The sequence below is a fragment of the Chelonia mydas genome, chromosome 25 (assembly GCF_015237465.2).
Source record: "Chelonia mydas isolate rCheMyd1 chromosome 25, rCheMyd1.pri.v2, whole genome shotgun sequence".
NCBI lineage: Eukaryota > Metazoa > Chordata > Testudines > Cheloniidae > Chelonia > Chelonia mydas.
This window is the reverse complement of record NC_057858.1, coordinates 1362187-1387597: the sequence shown is the minus strand read 5'-3', so window position 1 is coordinate 1387597 and position 25411 is coordinate 1362187. Positions and strand designations below refer to the sequence as shown.

Genomic DNA, 25411 nt, shown 5'->3' with positions numbered 1-25411 from the left:
TGATTTTCCCTAGAGGGCTGGTGGGTGCCATGCACTCTGTTGGGGTAACCTTTGAGCAGTAGAAGCTCTGGTGTGATAATGTGGTTTCATCTCTATCCAAGAGCAACAAGGGTGCTAGAATCTCTCAACTTGGAAAAAAAAAAAGGGGGGGGGGGGAGGAGAGGAGGAAGGAGGGCTGTATCTCAGAAACCCCTTGGTCAAATAGCTCCAAACTGGCTCACTAACTGAACCCTCACTGCCATGAGGCACACCAAATTCAAGGCAATTGGAGTAACCATGTAGATTTTAAAGCACTCAGAAGAGCTGAGCTTTAAACAGAAACGTGGTCTTAACCTTAACAGTTCGACCCAAGAAATGCTGCGTGCCAAAGAAGATTGGAAAAGGGAACCCTTCGGAGCGTACGTTGCTATCCACTGAATTCTACCTCCTGTGTATTGTTATACACATCTGTTGGCACTGAAGGAGTTGTCTGTAAAGAACACCACACAGAAACTGGAGAATTGGTGCCCTCATTGCGCAAAAACCATAAAGAAAGACTTGATCCCTTCCTTTAAGGGTTTAAAGCTAGATTAAGACAAGAAACAAGTGAAAGTAAAAAAACAATAGGAGGGAATGGGAGAAAATCAGATTACACAGTCACAATGGTCAATGTACACAATTGGATTCTATAAGCTTTTTGCTAAACCTCTATTTTTTTTTCGAAGATGAGGTTAAGAATTTAATTGCATATGAATATCAGACACTAATATTTTCACTTTTAAGTTCTTACACAAAACTGTTTTGTATTCCACAGTTAAACATACCTAAGATATTTACATAATTTGACACTTGGGAGTTAAGTTGCTTCAAATTTTTGAACTTTTTATAACTTGAAAAGTAACGTATTTGTTGAAAGCTATGTTTTGCGGATCAGAGTTAAATTTTAATTGGATGTCTAATGTGAAATTTCACGTGACTATTTTTTTTTCAATGCTGAGTGGAGAGGAGAGTCAGGAAGCAGAATGACTCGAAGATGCTGCAGGTTACTTCTCCTTTGGAGGGGTGTACATGTGCAGGCAATGGGATAAATGGACAGACTGAAGACATTTAAGAGATAACTAGAAAGTAGGGAACTGAGTAAAAGAGAAAAATAGATAAAGTAAAGAATAATAAGGAAAGAAAGATAGAAGTACTGGTGGACAGAGGTAAAGTACCACTAAAAATAAAACAGTGCAGGAAGAAATACACCACGTAATGAAATGTGGAATGAAGAAGTTATAAAGCAGCAGATATGCAGTATGCTACACTTTATAAAATGTATTAATTAGAAAGCTAATCAACAATCTATGACTAAAATCCGTGCACAAATAGTACACCACCAATTACATTCCTTAAAACACTGAGCACAAATACTTTTCACTTTTGGTAGTGGGCTTGTGTGTATGCAGGTTACAGTCTTTAGATCAATGATATTCAGACCGAGGTTCGCAAGTGACTCTTTAATGCGTCTCCTGTGGCTCTTTGAAGCAAATGGTATCAAAACACTGATTTCATTATTAACCAATCCAAGTTATTAACTAATCAGTATGCTTTTACTATGTTATTAACCAATTGTAGTTGATAAAATAATAATACTTGGGTAGTCATTTTGCTGTGAGTATATATATAACTAAATATTTCCCCTCTCATACTGTTTAAATATAAATATATAGTACTATAGTCAATGAAACAATGAAGTCACACGGCTGTGGCTCGTTGGGTAATGTCGATCACTAATTTGGCTCTTCAACCACTGAGATCTGAGTATCACTGCTTTAGATCATATTCCCCACATCCCAGAACCCCAGCCTCATTTCAGTGCACAGAACGGACAAGACTCAAAAGCTCAACATTCAATATTTCTTTATCATCTTTTCAGTCTGTGGTCTCACACATTCTTTACTACAGACAGACCAAACTCTGCTCTGAATATGGAACTTAATTTCTTCACAGGCTTTTCAGTGACCTTCATCAGTGTAGTACCAGCACCTCACAGACATGAATTTGTCTTTACAACACCCTTACAAGGAAGGGAAGTCATCCCCTTTTCACAGATGGGAAACTGAGGCACAGACTTTGAGGTCAACGTTTGCATAAGTGTCCACTAATTCTGGATGCATTGCTAACCAAACATTCAACTTGAGACATTTGGGGCCTGATTTTTCCAAAGCACTGAACACCTGCAGCTTCCTTTGACTTCAACCAGAATAGAAAGCGCACCATACTGAAAATCAGACCTTAAGTGTTTCAGACACCCAAAACACAAGGAACACTTTGGGTACATCTGCAAGAGATACAAGCCCTGCAGCAAAGCTGTGGCTCACTCAGGTCAGCTGACTTGAACTCCCAGTGCTGAGGCTGCAGGGGTAAAAATTGCTGTGTAGACATTTGGGCTCGGGCTGGAGCCCAAGCTCTGGGACTCTCCACCCTCGCAGAGTCCCAGAGCTTGGGCTCCGACCCAACACCAAAATGTCTACATAGCAATTTTTTAGTCCCAAAGGCCAAGCCCCATAAGCCTGAGTCAGCTGACCTGAGCCAACTGTGGGGGTGTTTTTTTTGTTTTTTTAAATCTCTATGTTGATCAGCAGTTCTCAAACTTTTGTACTGGTGACCCCTTTCACATAGCACGCCTCTGAGTGCCACCCCCGCTTATAAATTAAAAACACTTTTTATATATTTAACACCATTATAAATTCTGGAGGCAAAGAGGCGTTTGGGGTGGAGGTTGAAGGCTCACGACCACCCATGTAATAACCTTGTGACCAGCTGAGGGCTCTTGATCCCGTTTGACAACCCCTGATGTAGATATACCCAGAGTTTCCAACTCTAACATTCTGATTTGATGTTGAATATGAAGTATATAGCAAAGCCAGGGACAAAGCCCAGTTCTGCTGGGTTTAAATCTAGTGCCTTACTGACAAGATCATCATTCCTCATTCACGATATACCTGCCAAGTTCTGCTGTGAATGAGGCAGGGGTCCTATGACCTAATTACACAAAATTTAATTCAGTCAACTGCGTGATCTGAATGAGTAAGAGTAATTCTGAGGGGAAAAGTAGTATGTGAAAATGTAATTAAAGTTGATTATGCACAGGCCCAAGGAGTTGAATTACAGCCACAGAGGCAACCTTAATTCTGGCATTTTCTAACTTTTGGGTGCTTGACTTTGCCATCTTAATGTTATTTCAGTCTAGAATTTTTGTACAAAATATCATTATTTTCAACTGAGGGCTTGTTTACACTTAAAACACTGCAGGTGCGCTGCTGTAGCGCCTCAGCGAAGATTCGGCCTATGCCGACGGAAGATCTACCTGGGGATTAGAAAGTACCAGAATTAAAACCTTGGTTCTGGGGTTCAGAGGTATTTGTTCTATAATCCCTGTGCTAACAATTGGCTGTACTTCCTCTGTTAATAGTCTCTCATGAGAAGAGATCCCACAAGGGAGGAGATGGTGGTGCTGCATAGTGATTGGATAAAGGAAGGGCTTTAAATTAGACATTATAGCCTTCCTTTACTCTTTCTAAAACATCTGTCCATAACTGTTTGGTTGGTAACTATGTGCATGTTTAAGGACGCAAAAGAAAACTATTCTCTGCCCAGGGAATCTAAGTTTCCCCCACCCCTTTATCCATGGGGGTGGAAGATTGAAAACCTGGCCTAGAGACTTTTGCAGTGCTGCTACTATAACCAAAGAGCTTGGAAGAGTGTGCACATTAAAACAAGAAAATTACTCCTGTGGGATTTGATATAAAATTTGTCCACCTTCTACAGACTGGTTGACACAAATGAAATACTACAAATGTGTGACATTAGAAGAGAACTTGAGACAAGAACAGCACTAAGGGAGCTGATAAATACAGAGCGATTAGCAAAAAGAACAAGAAAGGAATGAAGGTGGCTAAGGAGATATGGATTAAAAAACAATGCTCTAAAATTGAAGAGAATATTGATCATAAAAATAGCAAACGAGCCTTCCAGGTTGTAAAAGATTTGACGAAGGACAGATGGACCAAAGCTAACGCAATTCAACACAAAGAAGGGAACAGTCTTACAGAAGAAAGGGACATCATCAATAGGTGGACAAACTACTGCTCTGATCTATATAACCACCAGAAAAATGGAGATCCTAGTGCCTTAGACAGCCCAGATTCAACAGAGGAGGATGACTGTCCAATACTACATGAAGAAGTGGAGACAGCTGTGAAATGACTCAAGAACAGAAAGACGTCCCAGTCGAACTGATGAAATTTGGAGGAGAAAAATAGTAATAGATGTACTCACCAAGATCTGCAACAAGATCTGGCAGAACGGTGAGTGGCCCTCCAAGTGGACACAGTCACTAATCATCACTCTGCCAAAGAAAGGCAACCTGCAATTGTGTCAAAATTACCGGATCATAAGCTTAATTAGCCATCCCAGCAAAGTGATGTTGAAAGTCATATTGAACAGATTGAAGCCGCAAGCGGAGAATATCATCGCTAAAGAACAGGCTGGCTTTTTGTGCTGGAAGAAGTACCACAGAACAGATTTTCAACCTTCGTGTTCTATGTGAGAACACTTACAAACACCAACAGGACATCTACCATGTCTTTGTTGACTTCAAGAAGGCGTTTGACAGAGTACAGCACGAAGCTCTCCGGGCAACCATGAAGTACAGTGTTGGTTGTAAGCTTATTCTTACCATTAAAGAACTGTATGCCAAGGCCAGCAGTGATGTTCTTGTCAGTGGCACAATAGGAGAGTGGTTTCGCACCATTGTTGGAATCCGACAAGGCTGCCTTCTTTCACCCACACTCTTCAACATCTACTTGGAGCGCATAACGACTGATGCCCTAGAAGATCACATACACAGAATCAGCATGGGGGGTAGGGGGGGCAAGCGAACAATCTTAAATCTTCGGTTCGCTGATGACATTGACAGCCTGGCAGGCAGTGAAGATGAACTTAACCTTGTGGTTAACGATTGGATGAAACCAACTGGATGAAACCTCTGCAAAATACGGCATGGAAATCAGTGCAGAGAAAACCAAGCTGATGACAAACAAATGTGACGGGATCAGCTGATGTATCACTGTCAGTGGACAAGAGCTGGAGACAGTGAAACAGTTCAAGTATTTGAGGGCAATCACTGATGAAGGATCCAAGGCAGAAATTCAGGCAAGAACTGCGCAAACAGCAGCAGTGGCAAAGCTAAAGCCAATTTGGAGGAATAAGAACATCTCCCTGGAATCCAAACTGAAACTGCTGCACGCATTGTCATCTCCATTTTTCTATGCGTGAGAGACATGGACTCTTACAGCAGAACTTGAACAGAAAATACAGGTAGTAGAGATGAGATACTTCTATAAAATCCTGGGCACCTCCTACTTGGACCATGTCACTAATGAAGAGGTCCAATACGCTGGGTCATATGAACACCTCCTGATGACCATGAAGAAGCGCAAGCTGAAGTGCTACAGCCATGTAACAAGATCTGGCCTATCTGGCCTATCCAAGATCAGCCTCCAAGGGTCAGTACAGGGGAAAAGAAGAAGAGGTAGACAGAAGAAGAGATGGATTGACAACATAAAAGAGTGGACAGGAATGGACTTCGGAGACTCAAGCACTAAACACACAATCATCGGGGTGGAGACAATTGGTTGATTGCTCATCGATGATGGTGCCCAATGACCAGTGCGATGATGGGAGTTACGACGACGACACCACCACCATCACCAAGATGGTTTGGACCAAAGGAATTTTGCCAGTTGCTGCAGCCCTTCTAATATAGGCAAGGAGACTTTAGTTTTTGATATTATGGGATCGACCACCAAGGCTAGACATGAGGTCTCCTCCAAAACTGCCATATCAAACAATTCAATTTCATCAATTGGATCCTCAGATGGAGATGGTGTTGCTATGCTGATGCTGTAATTGGGATATGAGCCTCTCTGCAACATCACGTTGAAAGTCATCCTGTGGAGGTCCCTCTGGGTAATCCTCTTCTGAGAATATCTCCTGTTCTAATGGGGGGATGGGGAAGGAGAGGAGACTGTGCAATTCTTGGATCTGAATCTTTTCCAACACAGTTTACACATGAGATCTACCAGCACTGGAGAGTTTAACCTTCTAGTCTCGTAAGAGTAGAGAGAAGGAGTTAGACAGTATGGCCAGGACATCCAAGGCAGCATAGGCCAGTCCTGCCAACAAGTGGAATATGCAGAAAACACTCAAAGAAGAACCTTCAGATTTACACCTACAGGCCTCTACCACCTGCGCTAAGGAACTCCGTTAGAGAGTAGCAGTTGTAAGACACTATCTCTGTGGACTATCCACTAGCAGAAAGCTGAGACATTTTGCTAGACAGAAGTAGAATCCTGAGAATCAGGATTTCTAGGCTCTACTCCTAGCTCTGGGAAAGGAATGTAGTCTATTGGTTATGAGCCAAAGTTTCAGTCCATTCACTAGCTGCTATTTGTTAATGATGCGTTGCATTTATGCTTTCCTCTGTGGGCAAAGCATTTTGTGAAGGTGAGTATACTGGTGTAGCCCCATTTTACAAAAAGCATAGCCTAGGACAGGGATCGGCAACCTTTGGCACACTGCCCATCACGGACATCCGCTGATGGGCCGGGCCGGTTTGTTTACCTGCAGCATCTGCAGGTTCGGCCGATCACAGCTCCCACTGGCCGCAGTTCGCCGTTTGAGGCCAATAGGGGCTGCGGGAAGCAGCGTGGGCCAAGGGATGTGCTGGCTACCACTTCCCGCAGCCCCCATTGGCCTGGAATGGTGAACCACAGCCAGTGGGAGCTCAAATCGGCTGAACCTGCAGACACAACAGGTTAACAAACCAGCCCAGCCCGCCAGTGGATTTCCCTGACAGGCCGTGTTCCAAAGGTTGCCAATTCCTGGCCTACAACACAGATTTGGCATATTCATTTTGAGTTAATGTGGCAAAATTGATTAAATTTAGCTTTGCTAAATTAAAGATGTGGGTTCTCTACCAGAGCTGTCCCTGTGTAACCTTGATCTCAGTTACCTTTTCTGTAAAACGTCACACTCACTAATACTTGCCTCCCTTGCTATCAACATCAGCTAGTGGAAGGGGAAAGATGAACGCATAGCCTACCAGTTCCCACCCAAGCATATTTTGATGCAAGCAACCCATCTTGCTGTATCTTGTCTCAAACTTCAACTTGGTGCATATCATATGCAGGAGGCTTAACAGCCGTGGCAGCATGTGCAGTGCAGGTGGAATGTTCAGTAAATTAAGGAATGAGTTATGACAAAGATCTCTGTGCCTTTAAAAATGGTATGTTTAACAGTCAAATCTGGGTGAAATTTGAGGGTACAATGGAAGGAAGTTAGACTTGGACTTTGCCCAAGCCAAACACAGAGTTCCTAGTCTAGACTAGGAAGTTGGCTCATGATGTTAAAAATGTTTGGAAATTTAATATTGACCAAACTATTTTTCCTTAACCCCATTCTCAAACTGCTGAACCATTTTTATATAAAAAAAAAAAATTTTAAGTTTGACTTGTGGTACACGTCAAGAATGGAAAATTTCCAACCAAATGGTTAGTTTGACAAAGTCATAAGCAACCAATGAGGATTCTATCAAGTTTTAAAAGAGCATTTTGCAAATTGGCTAGGAACCCTAGAGACTGTGGTAGACTACATATGGTTTAAATATAAACTAGCTGCAATGCTTGTCTCCCTTGGATGAATGAGAGCAGCAAGTGTTCAGAATTCAGAGGCAGATAAAATAGTTATAGGAACTTCAATCTGCTCGTGTTTTTAAAGACTTGGACTGTCTAAGGTTCTGCCTGCTCCCCTTATGTCACGGAGATACATTTATAACCTTATTGCAATCATGGGGTTTGTCCAGGAGTTGCCTAATTTCAAAGAGGCTAACAAGTATTAAAAAGGTCACTTATTCCATCATTTGGAGCTATTTATTCCACAACAAATGAAGAAAATTAATTATCTCACACAGTACACAGTTGTGTTAACATCTTAGTGTGCTCCTTGCTAGAGCTTCAACATTTCCTAAATCAGTACATGAAAACTTTCAATCCAGTGCATTCAGCTCCAGGCTTTATCATCCTTTTAGAGTTCTAAACCTTTCAGCCCATTTCATTCAAGTCTGCAACTTAAATCCAAACATTTCAGTACCAGTGAAGTAAAGCCTGCAGTCCAGCAAGATCATCAAGAACAGTTCCAAGAATGCTCCCCACAGTTTCCTCACTGTGAAATGGGCTAGGCTCCCCCCCCAGCTCCATCCACAATCCTTGTCAAGTAGCCATTCATAGTTTCACAGAGTTTAAGGCCTGAAAGAACCATTAGATCATCTAGTCCGACCTCCTGTATATCACACAGCATTAAATTTCACTCAGTTTCCCCTATATAGGGTCCAAAGCATTTCAGTCAGGGTGGATAAATCAATTTTTTATTAACAACCCATTTTTATAGGTTTTTCTTTTTAAAAAACTGTTAAAAAGAAATCTGAATTGAACATAAAATATTAAGGCCTAAATTATAAATCTCTTAAAACATGTAAATAAAAAAAATAAATATGCTGAATCCATGGGCCTCAATCAAAAGACTGCTTTTCTATATAAAGAAAAAAATCAGGGAAAAAACATCTTATTTTTGAGGTCAAGCTTTATCAATATGGCACGATAGGTTACGTACTAAGGGCTTGGATCCTGTGAGGAACCTGGGGTAAGAGACTGTCAAAGTCATCACAGGCACTGGGACACAGCCTCTGACTCCAGGAGACACCATCATGTATCTCATCAGTTTCAGAGAGCAGCTGTGTTAGTCTGTATCTGTAAAAAGAAAAGGTGTACTTGTTGCACTTTAAAGACTAAAATTTATTAGAGCATAAGCTTTCGTGAGCTACAGCTCACTTCATCGGATGCATTCAGTGGAAAAATCTCCCCACTGTATTTTCCACTGAATGTATCCGATGAAGTGAGCTGTAGCTCACGAAAGCTTATGCTCTAATAAATTTGTTAGTCTCTAAGGTGCCACAAGTACTCCTTTTCTTTTTATCTCATCAATATCATTCACTGAGCCACCGGAGGGGTGCGGGGGTCTCATACTTCTATTTTATAGCGTCTCCCTACCTGAGGTCTGATTAGTTAGTTCTCAAATTATGAATATTACTTCACCCACCATGGAAACTTGCTCTTCAGCTTATGGGAAAAAACCCTCTGTTACCCAGTAACTACCTGCCCTCGCTTCTGGGCACTTCCAAGTAAATGGCCATGCTCGGTCACCTTGTAGCGTATACAGATATAGATACAAACAGAAAGCCATTCATTTCTCAACTGCCTCCCTCTCTGTCTGCAAATATACATAACACTGCAGCGCAAAAGGCATGTGGGTTACACAAGCAGAAGTCCTTGACTGTTAGTGCTTTTGTTTTTCTGTGGGTAGGGGAGTTATGTAATGAAGCAGAAGGACCAGAGTGTGCAAAAAGAAAAAGCAACAACATTGATGTCAAAGCAGGACACTGGGATGAAGGGACAAGACTCTTCAGAGTGCAGACTATAGTGTCGATTCCAACACTGGGAATTGGGGTGGTGGAAAAAAAACCTGTCATGGTTGCAGTTCTTAAAATGAGAATATTTCCAAGGAATTCCTGTACCTTTGGACAGAAGAGAAGCATACCAAATGTAAACAGTACAACAAAGATTTTGTCAGAATCAAATCACGTTATGAAAAATGCTCTTCAGAAGGCAATGACTTTGCTGACAATGTCCACATTGTCTTCACAATCTGGATCAGATGGTTACTAAACTTGTTTTTGCACTGCTCTTATGGACTGCTTACCATGCTAGTAAATGGTAACTTAGATCATCATAAATTTGTGTTTTGGGTTGGTAAATGCATTTTGAAATGCATTCATCTATAACTAGTATGTTAGTTTGTTGTGGGAGTATCAATTACATGTTTACCTACACTGTTGGACTGCTGAAATTATTTTTTATTGCTCAATATAATCAAACATCCTAGGTAGAAATTTCCTGTTTAAAAGTAAAGTTTTATTAGGATTTATGAATTGTAACATTTAAAAATAAATTTCCAAGCTATGTGGTAAGTGCAAGAGATAAGGGTTTAAACAGATTTAGATAATCCTTATGAGTTGTTAATTAATATCCCTATAAAACCGGGCTTAAAGTTCTCATTTAAACAGTGGTACAAAGAGCTGGAGTAGGAAGACTCTTTCATTTACAAGCTCATTTTCTTAAAGCAGGACACTGAGTAATAACTCAACGAGAGAGTGACTTTTTTAAAAAACACCATTTTGTTTCAGAGTCCAGCTAGGCATAACAAGTTATGAATGTCCATCACCGGCAAGCTCCACAACTTCAGAGCCATCTTCTGATACCACCAGTAGCGCTGCAACTAAAAACACACATCCAACAGTAAACTACCTGTATCAAAAAAGAGAGACTTAATCATCCAGTAAAACAGATGATTTCATAATCAGGACCAGCAAATTCCAGCCAGACCCCATAAAGGAAAAGATTGCTCAGTTCATTTATACAACAATTTCTCCCTTTTATCTTGTTGAGAACAAACATTTCGCAGGCATGGTTCAATCACTACAACTAGGGTACACTCTACCCAACAAAGCAAATGTTGCAGGATACAGCCTATGAGAAGAAAATCAAAAAATGTGCAAAAAACATTGACAGAAAGTTCATTAATCTGAGATGGGTGGAGCAATGTACACAATGATCCAGTAATATGTGACTGACAACAGAATATGGGGTTGTCTGTCTTACAGAACCTATTTATATATCTGGAATGCCTATACAGCAGAATACCTAAAAGAAGTAGCAGTAAAAACTATAACAGACTGAACAAAAACTCAAAGTGTCAAGTGAGTAGCTTTGTCAGACAATGCTCCAAATGTAGCAAAAATAAGAAGAAACCTAGAAGACAATTAAAGGAACCCGAAACTTGTAGCATATGGGTGTAATTATCATTTGATATATCTTTTAGCCAAAGACTTAAGTACAACCCCAGGAATAAAAGAAAATGTTGAAATTGCAAAATACTTCCATAACGACAACTTCACTTCAGCTTCACTGAAGGGAGCAGAAGGATCCAACTAATTTTCCCCCCTAAGATGTACAATGGAATTTACTGGTTGACTGTTTTGAGCTATTTTAAAAACTGGTCTATTCTGATGACAATTTATGAAGAAAATTGTGACAAAATAGATGGAACTACCATAGCCAAAGTAGCCAACATCAGGCTAAAGAGAAATGTAGAAGATAACTGAATATACTGAAACCTATTTTCCTAGCCTGGAACAAACTGAAGACAGATTGCTGCTCTATTGCTGATGCTGTCGAAATCTGGAAAGAACATCAAGAGACACTGAAGAAGCAAATACCCAACAACAAAGTTAAATTGCATACAGTAAAGAAACAGACAGATTAAGCACTTATTCCACCTCATTTTCTTGCCAATATTCTCAATCCAAAGGATAGATAACTAAGTGATGGAGAAGAAGATGCCGCTGCTATGGTTCTAATCACCACCCATCAATCACACCAACCATAATAAATTTCAGGGATAGAGGTGAACCATTCAAGCAGTACATGTTTGAAAGAAAATCACACCACTGAACTGGCAGAAGTCACTAGCTAAGTGTAATAGGCTGTACTCCCCACACCAGCCTGAAAGATTTGAATTGATAATTGGGCCCAACTGGCCTAATTATCCAATTAAGCTGCCAACTGATATAGGCAGAGAGCAGGGGAGAGGGGGCACTAATTAGAAGGAAGCTCACCTGTGAGGGAACAGGTGGGGCTTCTATAAAAATAGTAGGCTGGCAAAAGAGGGGAGCAGGGAGGAAGCTTGCAGTCTCTCTCCCTGAGGTAAGGGAGAAGAGGAGGAGAGAGGAACCCATGAGGAAAGGTTTGTCTAGTTGGCCTTTACAGAGGGGTTTGGCTAGGAAGGCTGATGAAGGAGAAGCTTAAAGAAGCATGACAGGAGGTAGTCCAGGGAAGAGAACAGTATGGCTGGTGAAGTCACAGACCTGAACAGCTCACTACAGGGCCTTGGACTGGAACTCAAAAGTAGAGGGTGAGCCTGGGTTCCCCTACCATCCACTGCAGAGTAGTATTGCTTGGAACAGTGAACAAGACGACTGCCTGGGTCACTGCTTGACTGACAATCAGGACAGTGAGCATGAGGACTGCCTAACACTGTTTGTGCAAAGGGACTTGGAAGGACTCCCACTCCCCACCCACCCCCAAGGGGAAAAAAAAAAAATCACAGTGGCTAGAGGGCCAAGTCACAAAGCAGCCATACTGCAACTCCGTGAGTAGGAGAAGGAGCAGCTGCAGCAGTGGAAGAAATAGGGTGCTGAACTGGGCAGAGCTAGTCTCCGAATTGCCAGAAGGAGGCGCCACCTAGCAGTGTGCAGAGCACCCCATGACACTAAGGACCTGGAGCCAGAGTTTGTTGAAATGCTAAACCAACTTTTCACAGCAGGAGCATCTTCTGCAGGCACAGAATGAATATTTTCCTCAGTTGAAGTAATACACTCAAAGTTGAGAAATCAATTTGGAGTTGAAAAAGCCAGAAAACGTGTCTCTTCCAGTCTCTGAATGAATAAAAATTAGGAGGGAGGAGAGGTGATATTTTAAAAATCTGAAGGACAGCTTAAGTAATTTAGGAGACTGTTGTCTCACTTTCAAGAGAGACTTATGCTCCAGTCACTTTCACTTGGGCATATTTGAAAATTTACCCAAGCTGATCTGAAATATCAGTTTAAATCACTGACTACAGTTAATCTGTTCCTTTAATAAATCATTTAGGTGCAAATGTGAACAGATTATGTATACAAAACATTTAATGTTATATGCTGCTGTGTTTAATTAAATTCCAGTTACCATCCTAATGCAGTTTGATATAAACTAGGACCAAAAAGTTAATTATCTAATAAATAAGCAATATCATTCACCAATTTCTAAACAAACTAAAAATGTACAATTAATAAGAATCTGAATATATTAAGTTAAAAAATGTCTTAAATAAAAAGGTACAGTTATAGCGTACACTCCTAGGTAGCAAAAGGATGTACCAAATCTAGTGTAAATGCTCTAGTATAAATCAACATGTTTTAATGGTTGTATCAGCCAATGAGAACACACCTCTCTCTACAAAATAAAAGTAGTACAAATGAAAAGTTGATTAAAATTGAGGCTTTCTGCTTGATGACTTAAAATTTAAGTCACCTTGGTTTAAATCAATCCATCCTGATTTCAGTCCTCACAGAACTAAACTGTTTTGTGCCCCAGGCAGAAATCAGGAGAGAATGAGGTACTACCAATGCCTAAGACACCAACAATCACAGGGAACTGATCAGATGAGGTATACCCAGATTATTCTGGCAGGCAAACCACACTCCATGCTGCAGAAGAAGGCAAAAATCCCCACCAATCTGAACTGGGGGAAAATTCCTTCCTGATCCCAAGTCTGGCAATGAGTAGGACCCTGGGCATGTGAACAAGACATACCAGCCAGGCAGTGAGAGCCACATCTGAGCTATGGCTCTCCTCATCTTGTGCTTACCTCCAGCTGTGAAGAGTCTGATGCTTCTGAAGACAAAGAAAAACCTAAAACATCTGGCCAATAGTGTATCGGGGGGGAGGGGGGGAGTCCTTCCTAAACCTACAAGTGTTATGATCAATACAGGTGATCCCATACTCCCTGGTCTATGGGTTTTTTTGGTCTTCCTCTGCAGCAGAGGTCACTTGCAGGTTTAAACTAGTGTAAATGGTGGATTCCCTGTAACTTGAAGTCTTTAAATCATGATTTGAGGACTTCAGTAACTCAACCAGATGTTAGGGGTCTCTTACAGGACTCGGTGGGTGAGGTTCTGTAGCCTGCAATGTACAGGAAGTCAGACTAGATGATCATGATGGTCCCTTCTGACCTTAAAGTCTATGAACACAGATTCCAGCGCTTACCCCACTCAAGATTATTCACCCATTTGACCTGGGATACAGGTATGGGAGAGAGAATTGGCCACCTCTCCAACTTGGGAGGGTGGGAAGGAGAACATTTTTGCCTCAGTACTTCAAGTAACGGGATGAAAAAAAAAATAGATCAAGGAATCCCTTCACCTTGATTTGGTAAGAGTAGAAAAATCTACAACCCTTCTCACCAGTTAAGGTGAGGGAGAGAAGAGAGACTGTTGCAGGAGGCCATTGTTCCAAAACAGAAGGGGGTGGGGGAGTGCGCGTGCATAGGCATGGCAGGTATTTCTGTGGGAGGACACTGAAACTGAGAGGAAGTGACATCAGGGTAGAAAAAACTAGAGGAGCGGGGTGGCAGAACGAGTGGAGTAGTGCAGAAGGGAGAAGAGGGGACACTAAATGATCAGAGGGAACATAGTGCAAGTCTAGCTGTTAAAAGTTTTTTTTTTATTCTCAGCAGCAGTGGGAAAGTAGAACAGCAGGTCCTCTACTATCTGTCACACATAACCTCCTGTAGAAAATAAAAGCTGCCCCTCAAAACGTTTCAACCAGTTCCTTTGACTGCACAGGATGCAAAACTTTATAAAGAAATGCCAATACAAGATTAACATAAAAATATGACAGATGGAAGAAAATAAAGATAAGACACCTTAAAAAAGTAGCCTTCAGAAAACTACACAGAAGGCAAGTGAGAATCCTGGAGGGCATCTTGTAAAAGGTTCTCTTTAGAGAAGCAGAATTACAGGCATGTAGTTCTCCCCTCGCTAAAATTATTATCCATGAGTCACACTCCTGCAAAGTAGTTTGTGGGATGTCCCAAAAGGAGCATAAGGGAAAAAAGAGTGTACCAAAAGACTGTTGAAGTTCTTTGTTAACATTGAAAGCATTGTTCACGACTCCATAGCTAGGGATAAGTCAAGTTTTACACTTCAATAGGACTAAACTCCTGGTTCACAGTTCAAAGAATTGTCTCCAAATATGACATAATTAATCTTCAGAGAACACGTGAATTTTTTAGGTCATCTTCTGCCTAAAGTTTTTCCAGAACAAATACTTAGGTTTGGTTTTGTTTTTTTAAAATTCAAACACTTGTTCCCTCTCATTACTTCTGGCCTGAAAGTATGTATACATAAATATTGAAAAAATTAAATTAAAGCACTCAATTATAACTGTTCCTATTGTTATGTGCTGAGGCAAATAAATGGGGCATCTCCACTTGATCTCATTCATTCTGGTAAGAGTTTGGGGTAGCTCACCAAAGTCGATGGAGTTAGACCAGTAAAACCGAAATCGATCTTGATACTTAAACTCCCACCCATAACAGTTTCAACTCAGTGATCATAAACACGAGCAAAGCTTCACGTAATTGCAGAGATACAGAAAAAAATTGCCATGTTTACATTCATTGAAAGGCAGATGTCAAAATTCCTACTTAGATAAATATTCTAAAGGCCATTACTCTTTTGAAGATTTTACTCCTAAAGTTTTGTTCAACAAAGGAGGCACATTTTTGGCATCCTGTTTTGATATAATATTTTAAACGGGTACACAAAGTGTGCATACCAGTTAGTTATGTCAAAAGAATGTTTAATCAATCTTTTAAAATCGAGCAGTACACCCATATAAATAGTTCCCCATCTTTTAGGCATGACCTGGCAGATTCTAGGGCTATGCTTGAATACTAGCCACTGAGTTTTGCTCTTCCATTAGATCACTGGCTTCCTCTTCTACTATGCCACCTGAAAGGCATGAATTTGTATTTGTTAACTCTGCTGTTTAAAAAAAACTACTTTGCCTAAGTTTGCTTACCAGAATTTACATAATGGCTAAGGAGGTAGCAAGCTAGGAACAGTGGTGCAAGTAAAATCCATTTCTTACGGGTAAGGGCAGAGGAGAGGGGCACCAGCTAAAAGGGGGCATGTGACCCTCCATGTGACTCCTCCCAGCCCAGAGCCCCCAACGCACTCCCTGTCCCATGTAACCGGGGGGGGTGGGAGGGGGGGAGAAGCGGTAGAGGATGACTGTGTCCTCCTCCTGCTGCGCCACAGACTTTGGAACGGCAGCGAGAAAAGGAGCAGAACTTGGGGTCGCTGGGCAGCCCCACGCCAGCAGCTCCTCCTGCGCAGTTCTACCACCCGCAGCCCCGCCCTTCCACGTTGTCTGCACAGCAAAAGCCCCGCCGGAATCATAGAATATCAGGGTTGCACGGGACCTCAGGAGGTCATCTAGTCCAACCCCCTGTTCAAAGCAGAACCCATCCCCAACTAAATCATCCCAGCCAGGGCTTTGTCAAGCCTGATCTTAAAAACCACTAAGGAAGGAGATTCCACCACCTCCCTAGGTAACGCATTGCAGTGTTTCACCACCCTCCTAGTGAAAAAGTTTTTCCTAATATCCAACCTAAACCTCCCCCACTGCAACTTGAGACCATTACTCCTTGTTCTGTCATCAGCTACCACTGAGAACAGTCTAGATCCATCCTCTTTGGAACCCCCTTTCAGGTAGTTGAAAGCAGCTATCAAATCCCCCCTCATTCTTCTCTTCCAAAGACTAAACAATCCCAGTTCCCTCAGCCTCTCCTCATAACTCATGTGTTCCAGTCCCCTAATCATTTTTGTTGCCCTCCGCTGGACTCTTTCCAATTTTTCCATATCCTTCTTGTAGTGTGGGGCCCAAAACTGAACACACTACTCCAGATGAGGCCTCACCAATGTCGAATAGAGGGGAACGATCACGTCCCTCGATCTGCTGGCAATGCCCCTACATATACATCCCAAAATGCCATTGGCCTTCTTGGCAACAAGGCCACACTGTTGACTCATATCCAGCTTCTCGTCCACTGTAACCCCTAGGTCCTTTTCTGCAGAACTGCTGCCAAGCCATTCGGTCCCTAGTCTGTAGTGGTGCATGGGATTCTTCTGTCCTAATTGCAGGACTCTGCACTTATCCTTGTTGAACCTCATCAGATTTCTTTTGGCCCAATCCTCCAATTTATCTAGGTCGCTCTGTATCCTATCCCTACCCTCCAGCGTATCTACCACTCCTCCCAGTTTAGCGTCATCCGCAAACTTGCTGAGGGTGCAGTCTATGCCATCCTCCAAATCATTAATGAAGATACTGAACAAAACTGGCTCCAGGACCAACCCTTGGGACACTCCGCTTGATACCAGCTGCCAACTAGACATGGAGCCATTGATCACTGCTCGTTGAGCCCGACAATCTAGCCAGCATTCTAATCACCTTATCGTCCATTCATCCAGCCCATACTTCTTTAACTTGCTGGCAAGAATACTGTGGGAGACCGTGTCAAAAGCTTTGCTAAAGTCAAGGATCAACACGTCCACTGCTTTTCCTTCATCCACAGAGCCAGTTATCTCGTCATAGAAGGCAATTAGATTAGTCAGGCATGACTTGCCCTTGGTGAATCCATGCTGACTGTTCCTGATCACTGTCCTCTCCTCTAAGTGCTTCAGAATTGATTCCTTGAGGACCTGCTACATGATTTTTCCAAGGACTGACATGAGGCTGACTGGCCTGTTGTTCCCAGGATCCTCCTTCTTCCCTTTTTTAAAGATGGGCACTACATTAGCCTTTTTCCAGTCGTCCGGGACCTCCCCCGATTGCCATGAGTTTTCAAAGATAATGGCCAATGGCTCTGCAATCACATCCGCCAATTCCTTTAGCACTCTCGGATGCAGCGCATCCGGCCCCATGGACTTGTGCTCGTCCAGCTTTTCTAAATAGTCCCGAACCACTTCTTTCTCCACAGAGGGCTGGTCACCTCCTCCCCATGCTGTGCTATGCTGCCCAGTACAGTAGTCTGGGAGCTGACCTTGTTCATGAAGACAGAGGCAAGAAAAGCATTGAGTACATTGGCTTTTTCCACATCCTCTGTCACTAGGTTGCCTCCCTCATTCAGTAAGGCGCCCACACTTTCCCTGACTTCCTTCTTGTTGCTAACATACCTGAAGAAACCCTTCTTGTCTTAGTATCTCTTGCTAGCTGCAACTCCAAGTGTTGTTGGATCATATTAAAGAAGTTCTGTATTAAAATCACAAATGAGTTTGATTCCCCATAGTTTAAATTTCAGGGTATTACTAATTAAGAGGTCTCTTGGTTTTTGGTACTGTTTCTCTCCCTCTGTGTGTGAAACTTGCAAGCTGCTAATTATGTTAGTACATTCTAAGAGAGAGTCTGTTCTCAAAGCAATTCTTTGTAACTACTACTCACACAGAGAGAGTCTCAAAGCAATACTCTAACAACAGAAACAGCACCCAGAGACTCCCCGCCCTTTTGTTGTATTCGTCTCACTTTGTTAACAATTGTGATTAAAATAGAGATAGAGGATGTACGTGGATGGATGCTTGATGTGGATAATAACTGAATGATCAGGGAGGTGCCAGCCTAAGAATCCAGTGTCCATCGGCTGAAGAAGGAGTCAAGTGGAAATAACCAGAGGACCCCCGGAGGGCAGACTGGAATCCACACAACAGCCTCAAGAATGGGAGAACCAAAGAACAAGATAACATCTGGCAGCACGGAGCCGTTAGGAATGTGCCATCTGCTGATAGATTCAGCAACAGCATGATGAAGCAATTCCCATAGACTGGCATAGGAAGAAATTCCTATTAAAAATGGACTCTAGAAAGTGAGAACTTTGGGGTCTGATTCTGCAAACCAACTTCCAGGGGCATCAGATGAGCATCTGACAAGGCCCTGCTCCCTCCTCATGTCCAGGCCACCTGGCCAGTGGCTTGGCATGAGCAACTCTAAGGCTAGTAACTATGATAACCTTACAGAACGTGTGTGTGTGTGTGAATAAATAGGAAATTGAATGGAATGTTATAGCTATAACTGATTATGATTCTTTCTGTATTCACAATAAATGTGGCATTTTGCCTTTTCCCCTTTAATAAGATCCTGCTGGTTTTTATTTTATTGGTATAACAGTGTGATTTGGCCTTCCTGATTTCACTTCTGCATGCCTGAGCAATATTTTTATACTCCTCCCTGGTCATTTGTCCAATCTTCCACTTCCTGTAAGCTTCTTTTTTGTATTTAAGATCAGCAAGGATTTCACTGTTAAGCCAAGCTGGTCGCCTGCCATGTTTACTATTCTTTCTACACATCGGGATGGTTTGTCCCTGTAACCTCAGTAAGGATTCTTTAAAATACAGCCAGCTCTCCTGGACTCCTTTCCCACTCACGTTATTCTCCCAGGGGATCCTGCCCATCAGTTCCCTGAGGAAGTCAAAGTCTGCCTTTCTGAAGTCCAGGATCCGTATTCTGCTGCTCTCCTTTCTTCCTTATGTCAGGATCCTGAACTTGACCATCTCATGGTCACTGCCTCTCAGGTTCCCATCCACTTTTGCTTCCCCGGAGTGCAGGGCTGGGGGCAGTACAGCCACTTGTGTCAGTAACGGGTGTGGAAAAAAAAACAAAAACGCCCCTGACCGACAAAAGTTTTAACAACAAAAAGTGCAAGCGTGGACAGTGCTTTGTCAGCAGGAGACACTCTCCCCCAAAAACAAAGCTACCACCCTTGGTTGGTGGTGGTTTTATTTTGTCGGCTGGAGAGCTCTCCTGCTGACAAAGAGCAACTACACTGCGTGCCTTATAGCGGCCAGGCTTTAGTGGCGCAGCTGTGCCGCTGCAAGCTGCAGAGTGTAGACATAGCCTTATACTGGTTAATAATTGAAGCGTTTTAATATCATGTGCTGCAAAGAGCTGCAGTAGACACATTAAAGAGCCACTTGCGGCTCACGAGCCTCAGTCTGAGTATCACTGTTCTAGAGCATAGAGAATGAAACAGGATCCCTCCTGGAGGCAAAAAATCCAAGAAATAAGGTTTTTAATGTGTGGCCAGAGCATCTTTTTAGTCGCTTTGCAAGCATCAGTGATGGAAACATCTGAGACAGACCATGACTGCAGCCCTGCCTTGAATTGTGGAAGTCACATGACAACCATTTCATTTCAAAAGAGACAGGAATACAAAAAACATTCTAACATCCACTTAGTCAAGATCCTCTTGGGAACAGCATTGGATAACAGACTAAAGCCCTTCGAGAATTTAAAAATAGAACCAAAGTACAGGAGAACACCAGAATGGCCACAGGAACTCTAACGAAGAGAGAAACTCAGCTAAGTCTTCAATACCTCTTTAGCTTCAGCCCCAGGTTTTTTTTTGTTTTGTTTTGTTTTGTTTTTTTTAAGGATAAAGCCTGAGCAATGTAGCTTCACAGGAGTCCCTGTGGCATGGGGTCCCAGGTAATTGCCCTGCTTGCTATCCCTTAATGCCGGCCCTGGCTTTTACATGCAGAAAACCAGTTATTGTGGCACAGGTGGATCATGGAGTTTTTATAGCATGGGGGGGGAGCGGAGGGGTGTTCAGAAAAAGGAAAGGTTGAGAACCCTTTCCTAGATCTGAGACCAAACTCTGCCAAAGCCAAATCTCATCAGGCTACCTACAAAAGATATGACGAAGGAGTTACCGACCAGTTACTAGAATTCTACGTTAGAGTCCTCTGACTTTGCCTATTCACACACTTGTGAAATACATGTCCCCAACCTCATTTCCTTCCAGCTGCACTTGTTTATGGACATAGGAACCCCAGTGTCGGGTTCTGATTCAAAACACCTACATTCTGTTTCTCCCAGTAAGATGGGGCATATTTACTGTTTGCCAGGAAGGATTAAATTTCCTCCAGGATCTTTCTTGTTAATGAGGAGCTCAAGAGCACTCATGTTTGGGGGAGTTAACCTTCAGTCTGTCCCTGTTTTCTAAAAATCTAATTTTGTAGTCTTATCAAACAGTGCTCAGGATTCTTGAGCAGAGGTGACCGGTTCACTTGAAGGGGGAGAAGGGGGATCTCTGCCTCAGGCAACAGTGTTCTGGCAGGCTGTTAATGATCCTATTGGGATCCACTGCTAAAGGATCAACCCCTCAGCCTAAGAGGGGGGTCCACAGGACCTGGAAACCAAGTAATTCCGGGGGACAACTAATGAAATAACAGGGATAGGAGTGCAGTCAAAGGATCAAACGAAGGGAACCAGATGGGAACACAGAGCAGAGAACCATGGACAGCGCCCACTGCTCCTCAAAGGCATCAAGGGAGTCAGTGGACGCTGCCCAGAGGAACTCTGCTCAGATACGCGAATGGACGGAGGATCGGAAATAGACCCCACAGTCACAGGAAACTCCATCGGCCAACCTCCTCACTCTGGTTTTATAGATGGCCATTTTAGCAAGGGCCAGGAGAAGGTTGACCAGGAGGTCCCGTGACTTTGTGGGGCCACGGATAGCAAGTGCATAAATAAAAAGGTGAGGGGAAAAGTGCAACCAAACTCTTAACAAGACATCTAAGAGGAGCCGGAATAGGGGCTGCAGCCTAGCTCACTCCAAGTAAGTGCGCCAGGTTTCCCGCACACCGCAAAAGGGGCAGGTGTCCGGGATGGGGTGAACCATGCCAAGTACACACCCATGCTCATGGCCCCGTGAAGGAGTTGCCAACTTATATCCCTGGCAGGCCTCGGGACCAAGGTGGAGTAAAGGCTGACCCACCGGGGCTCCTCACCCTCTAGAGGTGGCAGGAGGTCCTGCCACTTTGTGTCTGGGAGGGACGCGAGGGTGAGGAGATGAAGGGTATGGAGCACGAGCGTGTACAGATGTTTCCTTGGCGCAGTCTGGAAGCGGACTGGCTGCAGATCATGCAGCCAGCTCATAGTGAAGGGGTGGGGGGGGCGCCGGTTGGGTCCACAGGTCAGGGGCCAGATGAAAAGGTCTGGAGGGCCTGGGGTGGAGGGTGGATGGTGCATGCCCTCTCTCAGGACCCTGTTGAGGTAAACCCGAGCAGCAGGCGACAAAGTGGCCCTTACCTCCTGAAGTACGTGCCAGGGGTACGAGGCCAGGAGAGCCCCATGCGCTGAGCGAACGTCAGGGGATCCAGCCAGTCTCCCCCGATCGTAGCCCAGGAGATCTCCAGCTCTGGTGACTTCTGCCAGGACCAGCCTCTGGTGCGCGGAGTGGGACTCCGCCACCTGCACACAGAGCTGAGGGTTGTGTACCAGGGGCTCCTTGAGAAGATCTGCCCCCATGGACCTGGTCACTGAACAGTTTCCAGGTCGGAGGAGGTCCTGGTAGAAGACCGGCAGCCCGGAGAGGTCTCGCAGAAGACCTCTCGGATGGAGAAAAAGGAGCTGCCGGTCATACTGGAGCCCTCGGAAGCTGCGCAGGAAGTCGTACGCCAAGCTGCTAGTGATAGAAGGCAGACTAAATACTTCAGAACCCTTAGAAAAATCCTGTGTTATTTTCTGCCTGCAGAAATTTTTCTATCTTTGAACCCTTTGGCTTCTGCTGTTGAGTCAGAGTGCCCAGTGCAGGGGATACTGGGCTTCTTCCTTTTGAAACCAGCCATCAACATGAACAATTTCCAAAGGAAGCCTTTTCTTTTTCCCCCTTATATGAATGTTTGCCAACTGCTTGGTGCTAGGATGGTGAGTGCAAACCCAATAGTCACAACTTCTAGAATGTTTGAGTCATGCAGCACTTCGATGCCTGCAGACATTCACTCATGAGGCAGCACCTCTTGCCACTATATCACCTGCACCAAAAGTAGACTGGGTCTGCATCCTCATGAACTAGCTTCATAATGAATTAGCTTCATAAGCTCCTGGTATTCCTCTATTATGCTCTAATAAATTTGTTAGTCTCTAAGGTGCCACAAGTACTGCTGTTCTTTTTTCTTGGAGAAAAGAGGCTCAAAGAGGGTTGAGGCCTTCTTACCAAGATCCACCTGATCTCTGGCCAGGAAGATTTAGTAGACTGTGGCACACAGGTTTACTGGTCTGACTGAAACCACTTCTGATTATATCTCAGTGCCACCATTTAGGATTCTGAGGCACAATATGTTGAACAAAAGTTATTGTAATGGCCACCTCCATCACCAAGAGCTTGGAGGGAGGGAGGAGGGGGAAATCAGAGACTTAACCAGTGGCATTCTCATGGAGGATGAACTTTGTACAGCTACCTCATCTTGAAGGTAGTCAAAGGATTCATCACACCCTCTCCAGCTAGTCTAAATTAAGGTACCTCACATTTGAGGGACTGAGACACTGCAGAACCCTGGAGAGATTATAAATCACAATTTGGCTGTCTTAGACAACTGCTATAAGAATTGGAAGTAGGTAGGGTTCTTTCCTGAAGAGAGTCACAGTCTTGTACAGGCAGAGTCCTCTAGCTCATCACTATTCAAAATGCAGCTCCCATCACTCTGACAGTTAATTTACCTTCACTCAAACAGCTGGATTTGTTTAGACAACTGAGGGCAGGAGGGCCTTGTAGCACTCCAAGTGCTCTGCTAAGCACTAACACTAGCTGTCCTAGAGCCCTCAATGCAATTGTGCCAGCATCAAGGCCAGAGTTTCCTCTCTTTGGCTTTGGTGCAAAAAGCACTCTGACTACACTCAGATCTGACATCTGGTAACAGAGGGCAAGATTAATGCCTTAAAACTGGTACTGGCTTCATCGCAGGCTCACAGAACACCCAGAAGTGTTTGGGCAAGATTGAGGAGCACAGAATGGTTCCCCAAATGCAGAAGGGGCAATCCAAAAAGCTTAAAACAGGAGCTGCCTAGAATACAGGGTTTCAACTGAAACATGCTGGGGAGCTGTTGACTCTTTGCACCTTCACCTCTTATGTGAAGCTTCATCTTATCCAGCAAAGTGAAGCTCAGGATCACATATGACATATAACAAAGCCATTTGAGTGATGAATATTGGTGGGGGGAAGGGACTCCTAGATTGATACAGGTGGCGCTGGAACCAAGTTCTGATGGGTGAGCTATCATGGCCAACTTGAGTTTCAGCTCCAAGGGTTTACCCTTTTAAGTACACTGGCTGACCTCAGGAGTCTTCCTGGGCTGCCGAAAGGAGAGCTTCAGTCCTCTGCAAAGAGCTCCTCCTGTTTCTTCAGTGCCATGGTGACACTTGCTGACATGTCACCCATGCAAATCACAGAGGTAAACACAACCAACTTGGCCATCTGTACTAGACACTGTTCTATCACACAAATTTTGAACCTACTGAGCAGTCTTCCTTGGAGGCCACACCTGAAATAAAACAAGATAGACACTACTGCAAGACGGGAAGTGCCAGACCAATGAATAATCACCAGAGAGAGACTGATACTGAATCAGTGAGGTGCCTAGACTCCAACACTAGTGTGCCAAGAACAACGTTACAATCAAGCATGGCTAAAGGAATAAAAACCTCACACTGGAGTAGCTGTGAAAGTCTAAAACACTAAGGCACTTGAGTGCTGACAAATCAGGAAAAGCACTCACAGCAAACCCCTCACATATAAAAACAGGTCTAAGTGAGGCACAGGTGGTTCTGTGGAAAAAATAACGTAATCATAATTAAATATTTTATCAGAACATATACTCAGGGGGAGAATTAAGGTTACAACCATAATTCTGGCATTTACTAACAATTCAGTGCTTGACTTTAACTTTAGTGGTTCCTTTAACAGTTTACTTTTCATATGAATTCCCAATTAACATTGCAGCTATAACAGTTGTTCTACCAAGTTGCAGTTATGTCCCCTATGCATTCTCCAACATACATTGAGATTTCATTTTTCTGTATTTTATTTTTCATCTTATTCCAAAACAACCACCCTATCTACCACCTTTGTATGTTGGAAGTACCTGGATACGCCAGATTGATTGACTTCAGCTAAAGCTCATCTTTCCTTTCACAAATTATTCAAAGCCTACAAAAGTTCTCCCAGCTATTTTTAAAACTACTGAAAGAAGTTTGTAGTACAGTTTAAAAAGGGATACCACCTTACGTAAGTAAAACAACCACAATTGCTTTTGCAGCCTATCACCCAAAAAGAGACAGAACTAACACCAGGCCCAAATTGAAGACTTATTTAATGATCACAACAATCCCATCTCCACTGCCTCCAACCCTGATAGTATTTTCCTGGGACGCAATGTGCATATTCTCCACCAGTTGTGATTTTTCCTTCATCCCATTTCTCCCCCCTGTGCGCTGGCCTGAATCCCCCTCATGCAAGTCCTCCTCTTCAGGCCCTCCCATCACCAAACACATATCATATGCCTCTCATTCTCTTCCTGGCATGGATTCCTTTCCTTCTCTCTTCCCCTATCCTCCAGAGCCTAGACACACTCAACTCTTCCCCATCCTTTTCACAAATGTCCACATAAACTACAGATCAGTGAACAAAGAGACAGCAGCAGACGTATATATTTTAACTATCATATTTGACAAAATGCATCTCACAATCTTACTCATCATTCATTCAACTGGCCTGAAAACCATCACACATTGAAAGCTGACTGAAGAAATGGAAACAAAACATTCTAATAAGTGG

General features: G+C 43.2%; 1 protein-coding gene across 2 annotated transcripts in view; it reads right to left on the bottom strand.

Annotated features, from left to right (window-relative positions):
* The window catches only part of ELAVL1 (ELAV like RNA binding protein 1), a 107311-nt gene that overhangs the window by 64497 nt on the left and 17403 nt on the right, over positions 1-25411 (bottom strand). Inside the window, exon 2 of one of the 2 annotated variants that reach the window (XM_043535855.1) lies at positions 4703-4853. The exons of the other annotated variant lie outside the window; for it this stretch is intronic. Within the exon in view, the coding sequence (XP_043391790.1) occupies positions 4703-4825 (123 nt within the window). The 5' untranslated portion in view covers positions 4826-4853. The remainder of the gene's footprint in view (positions 1-4702; positions 4854-25411) is intronic. 2 annotated transcript variants of the gene reach the window in all.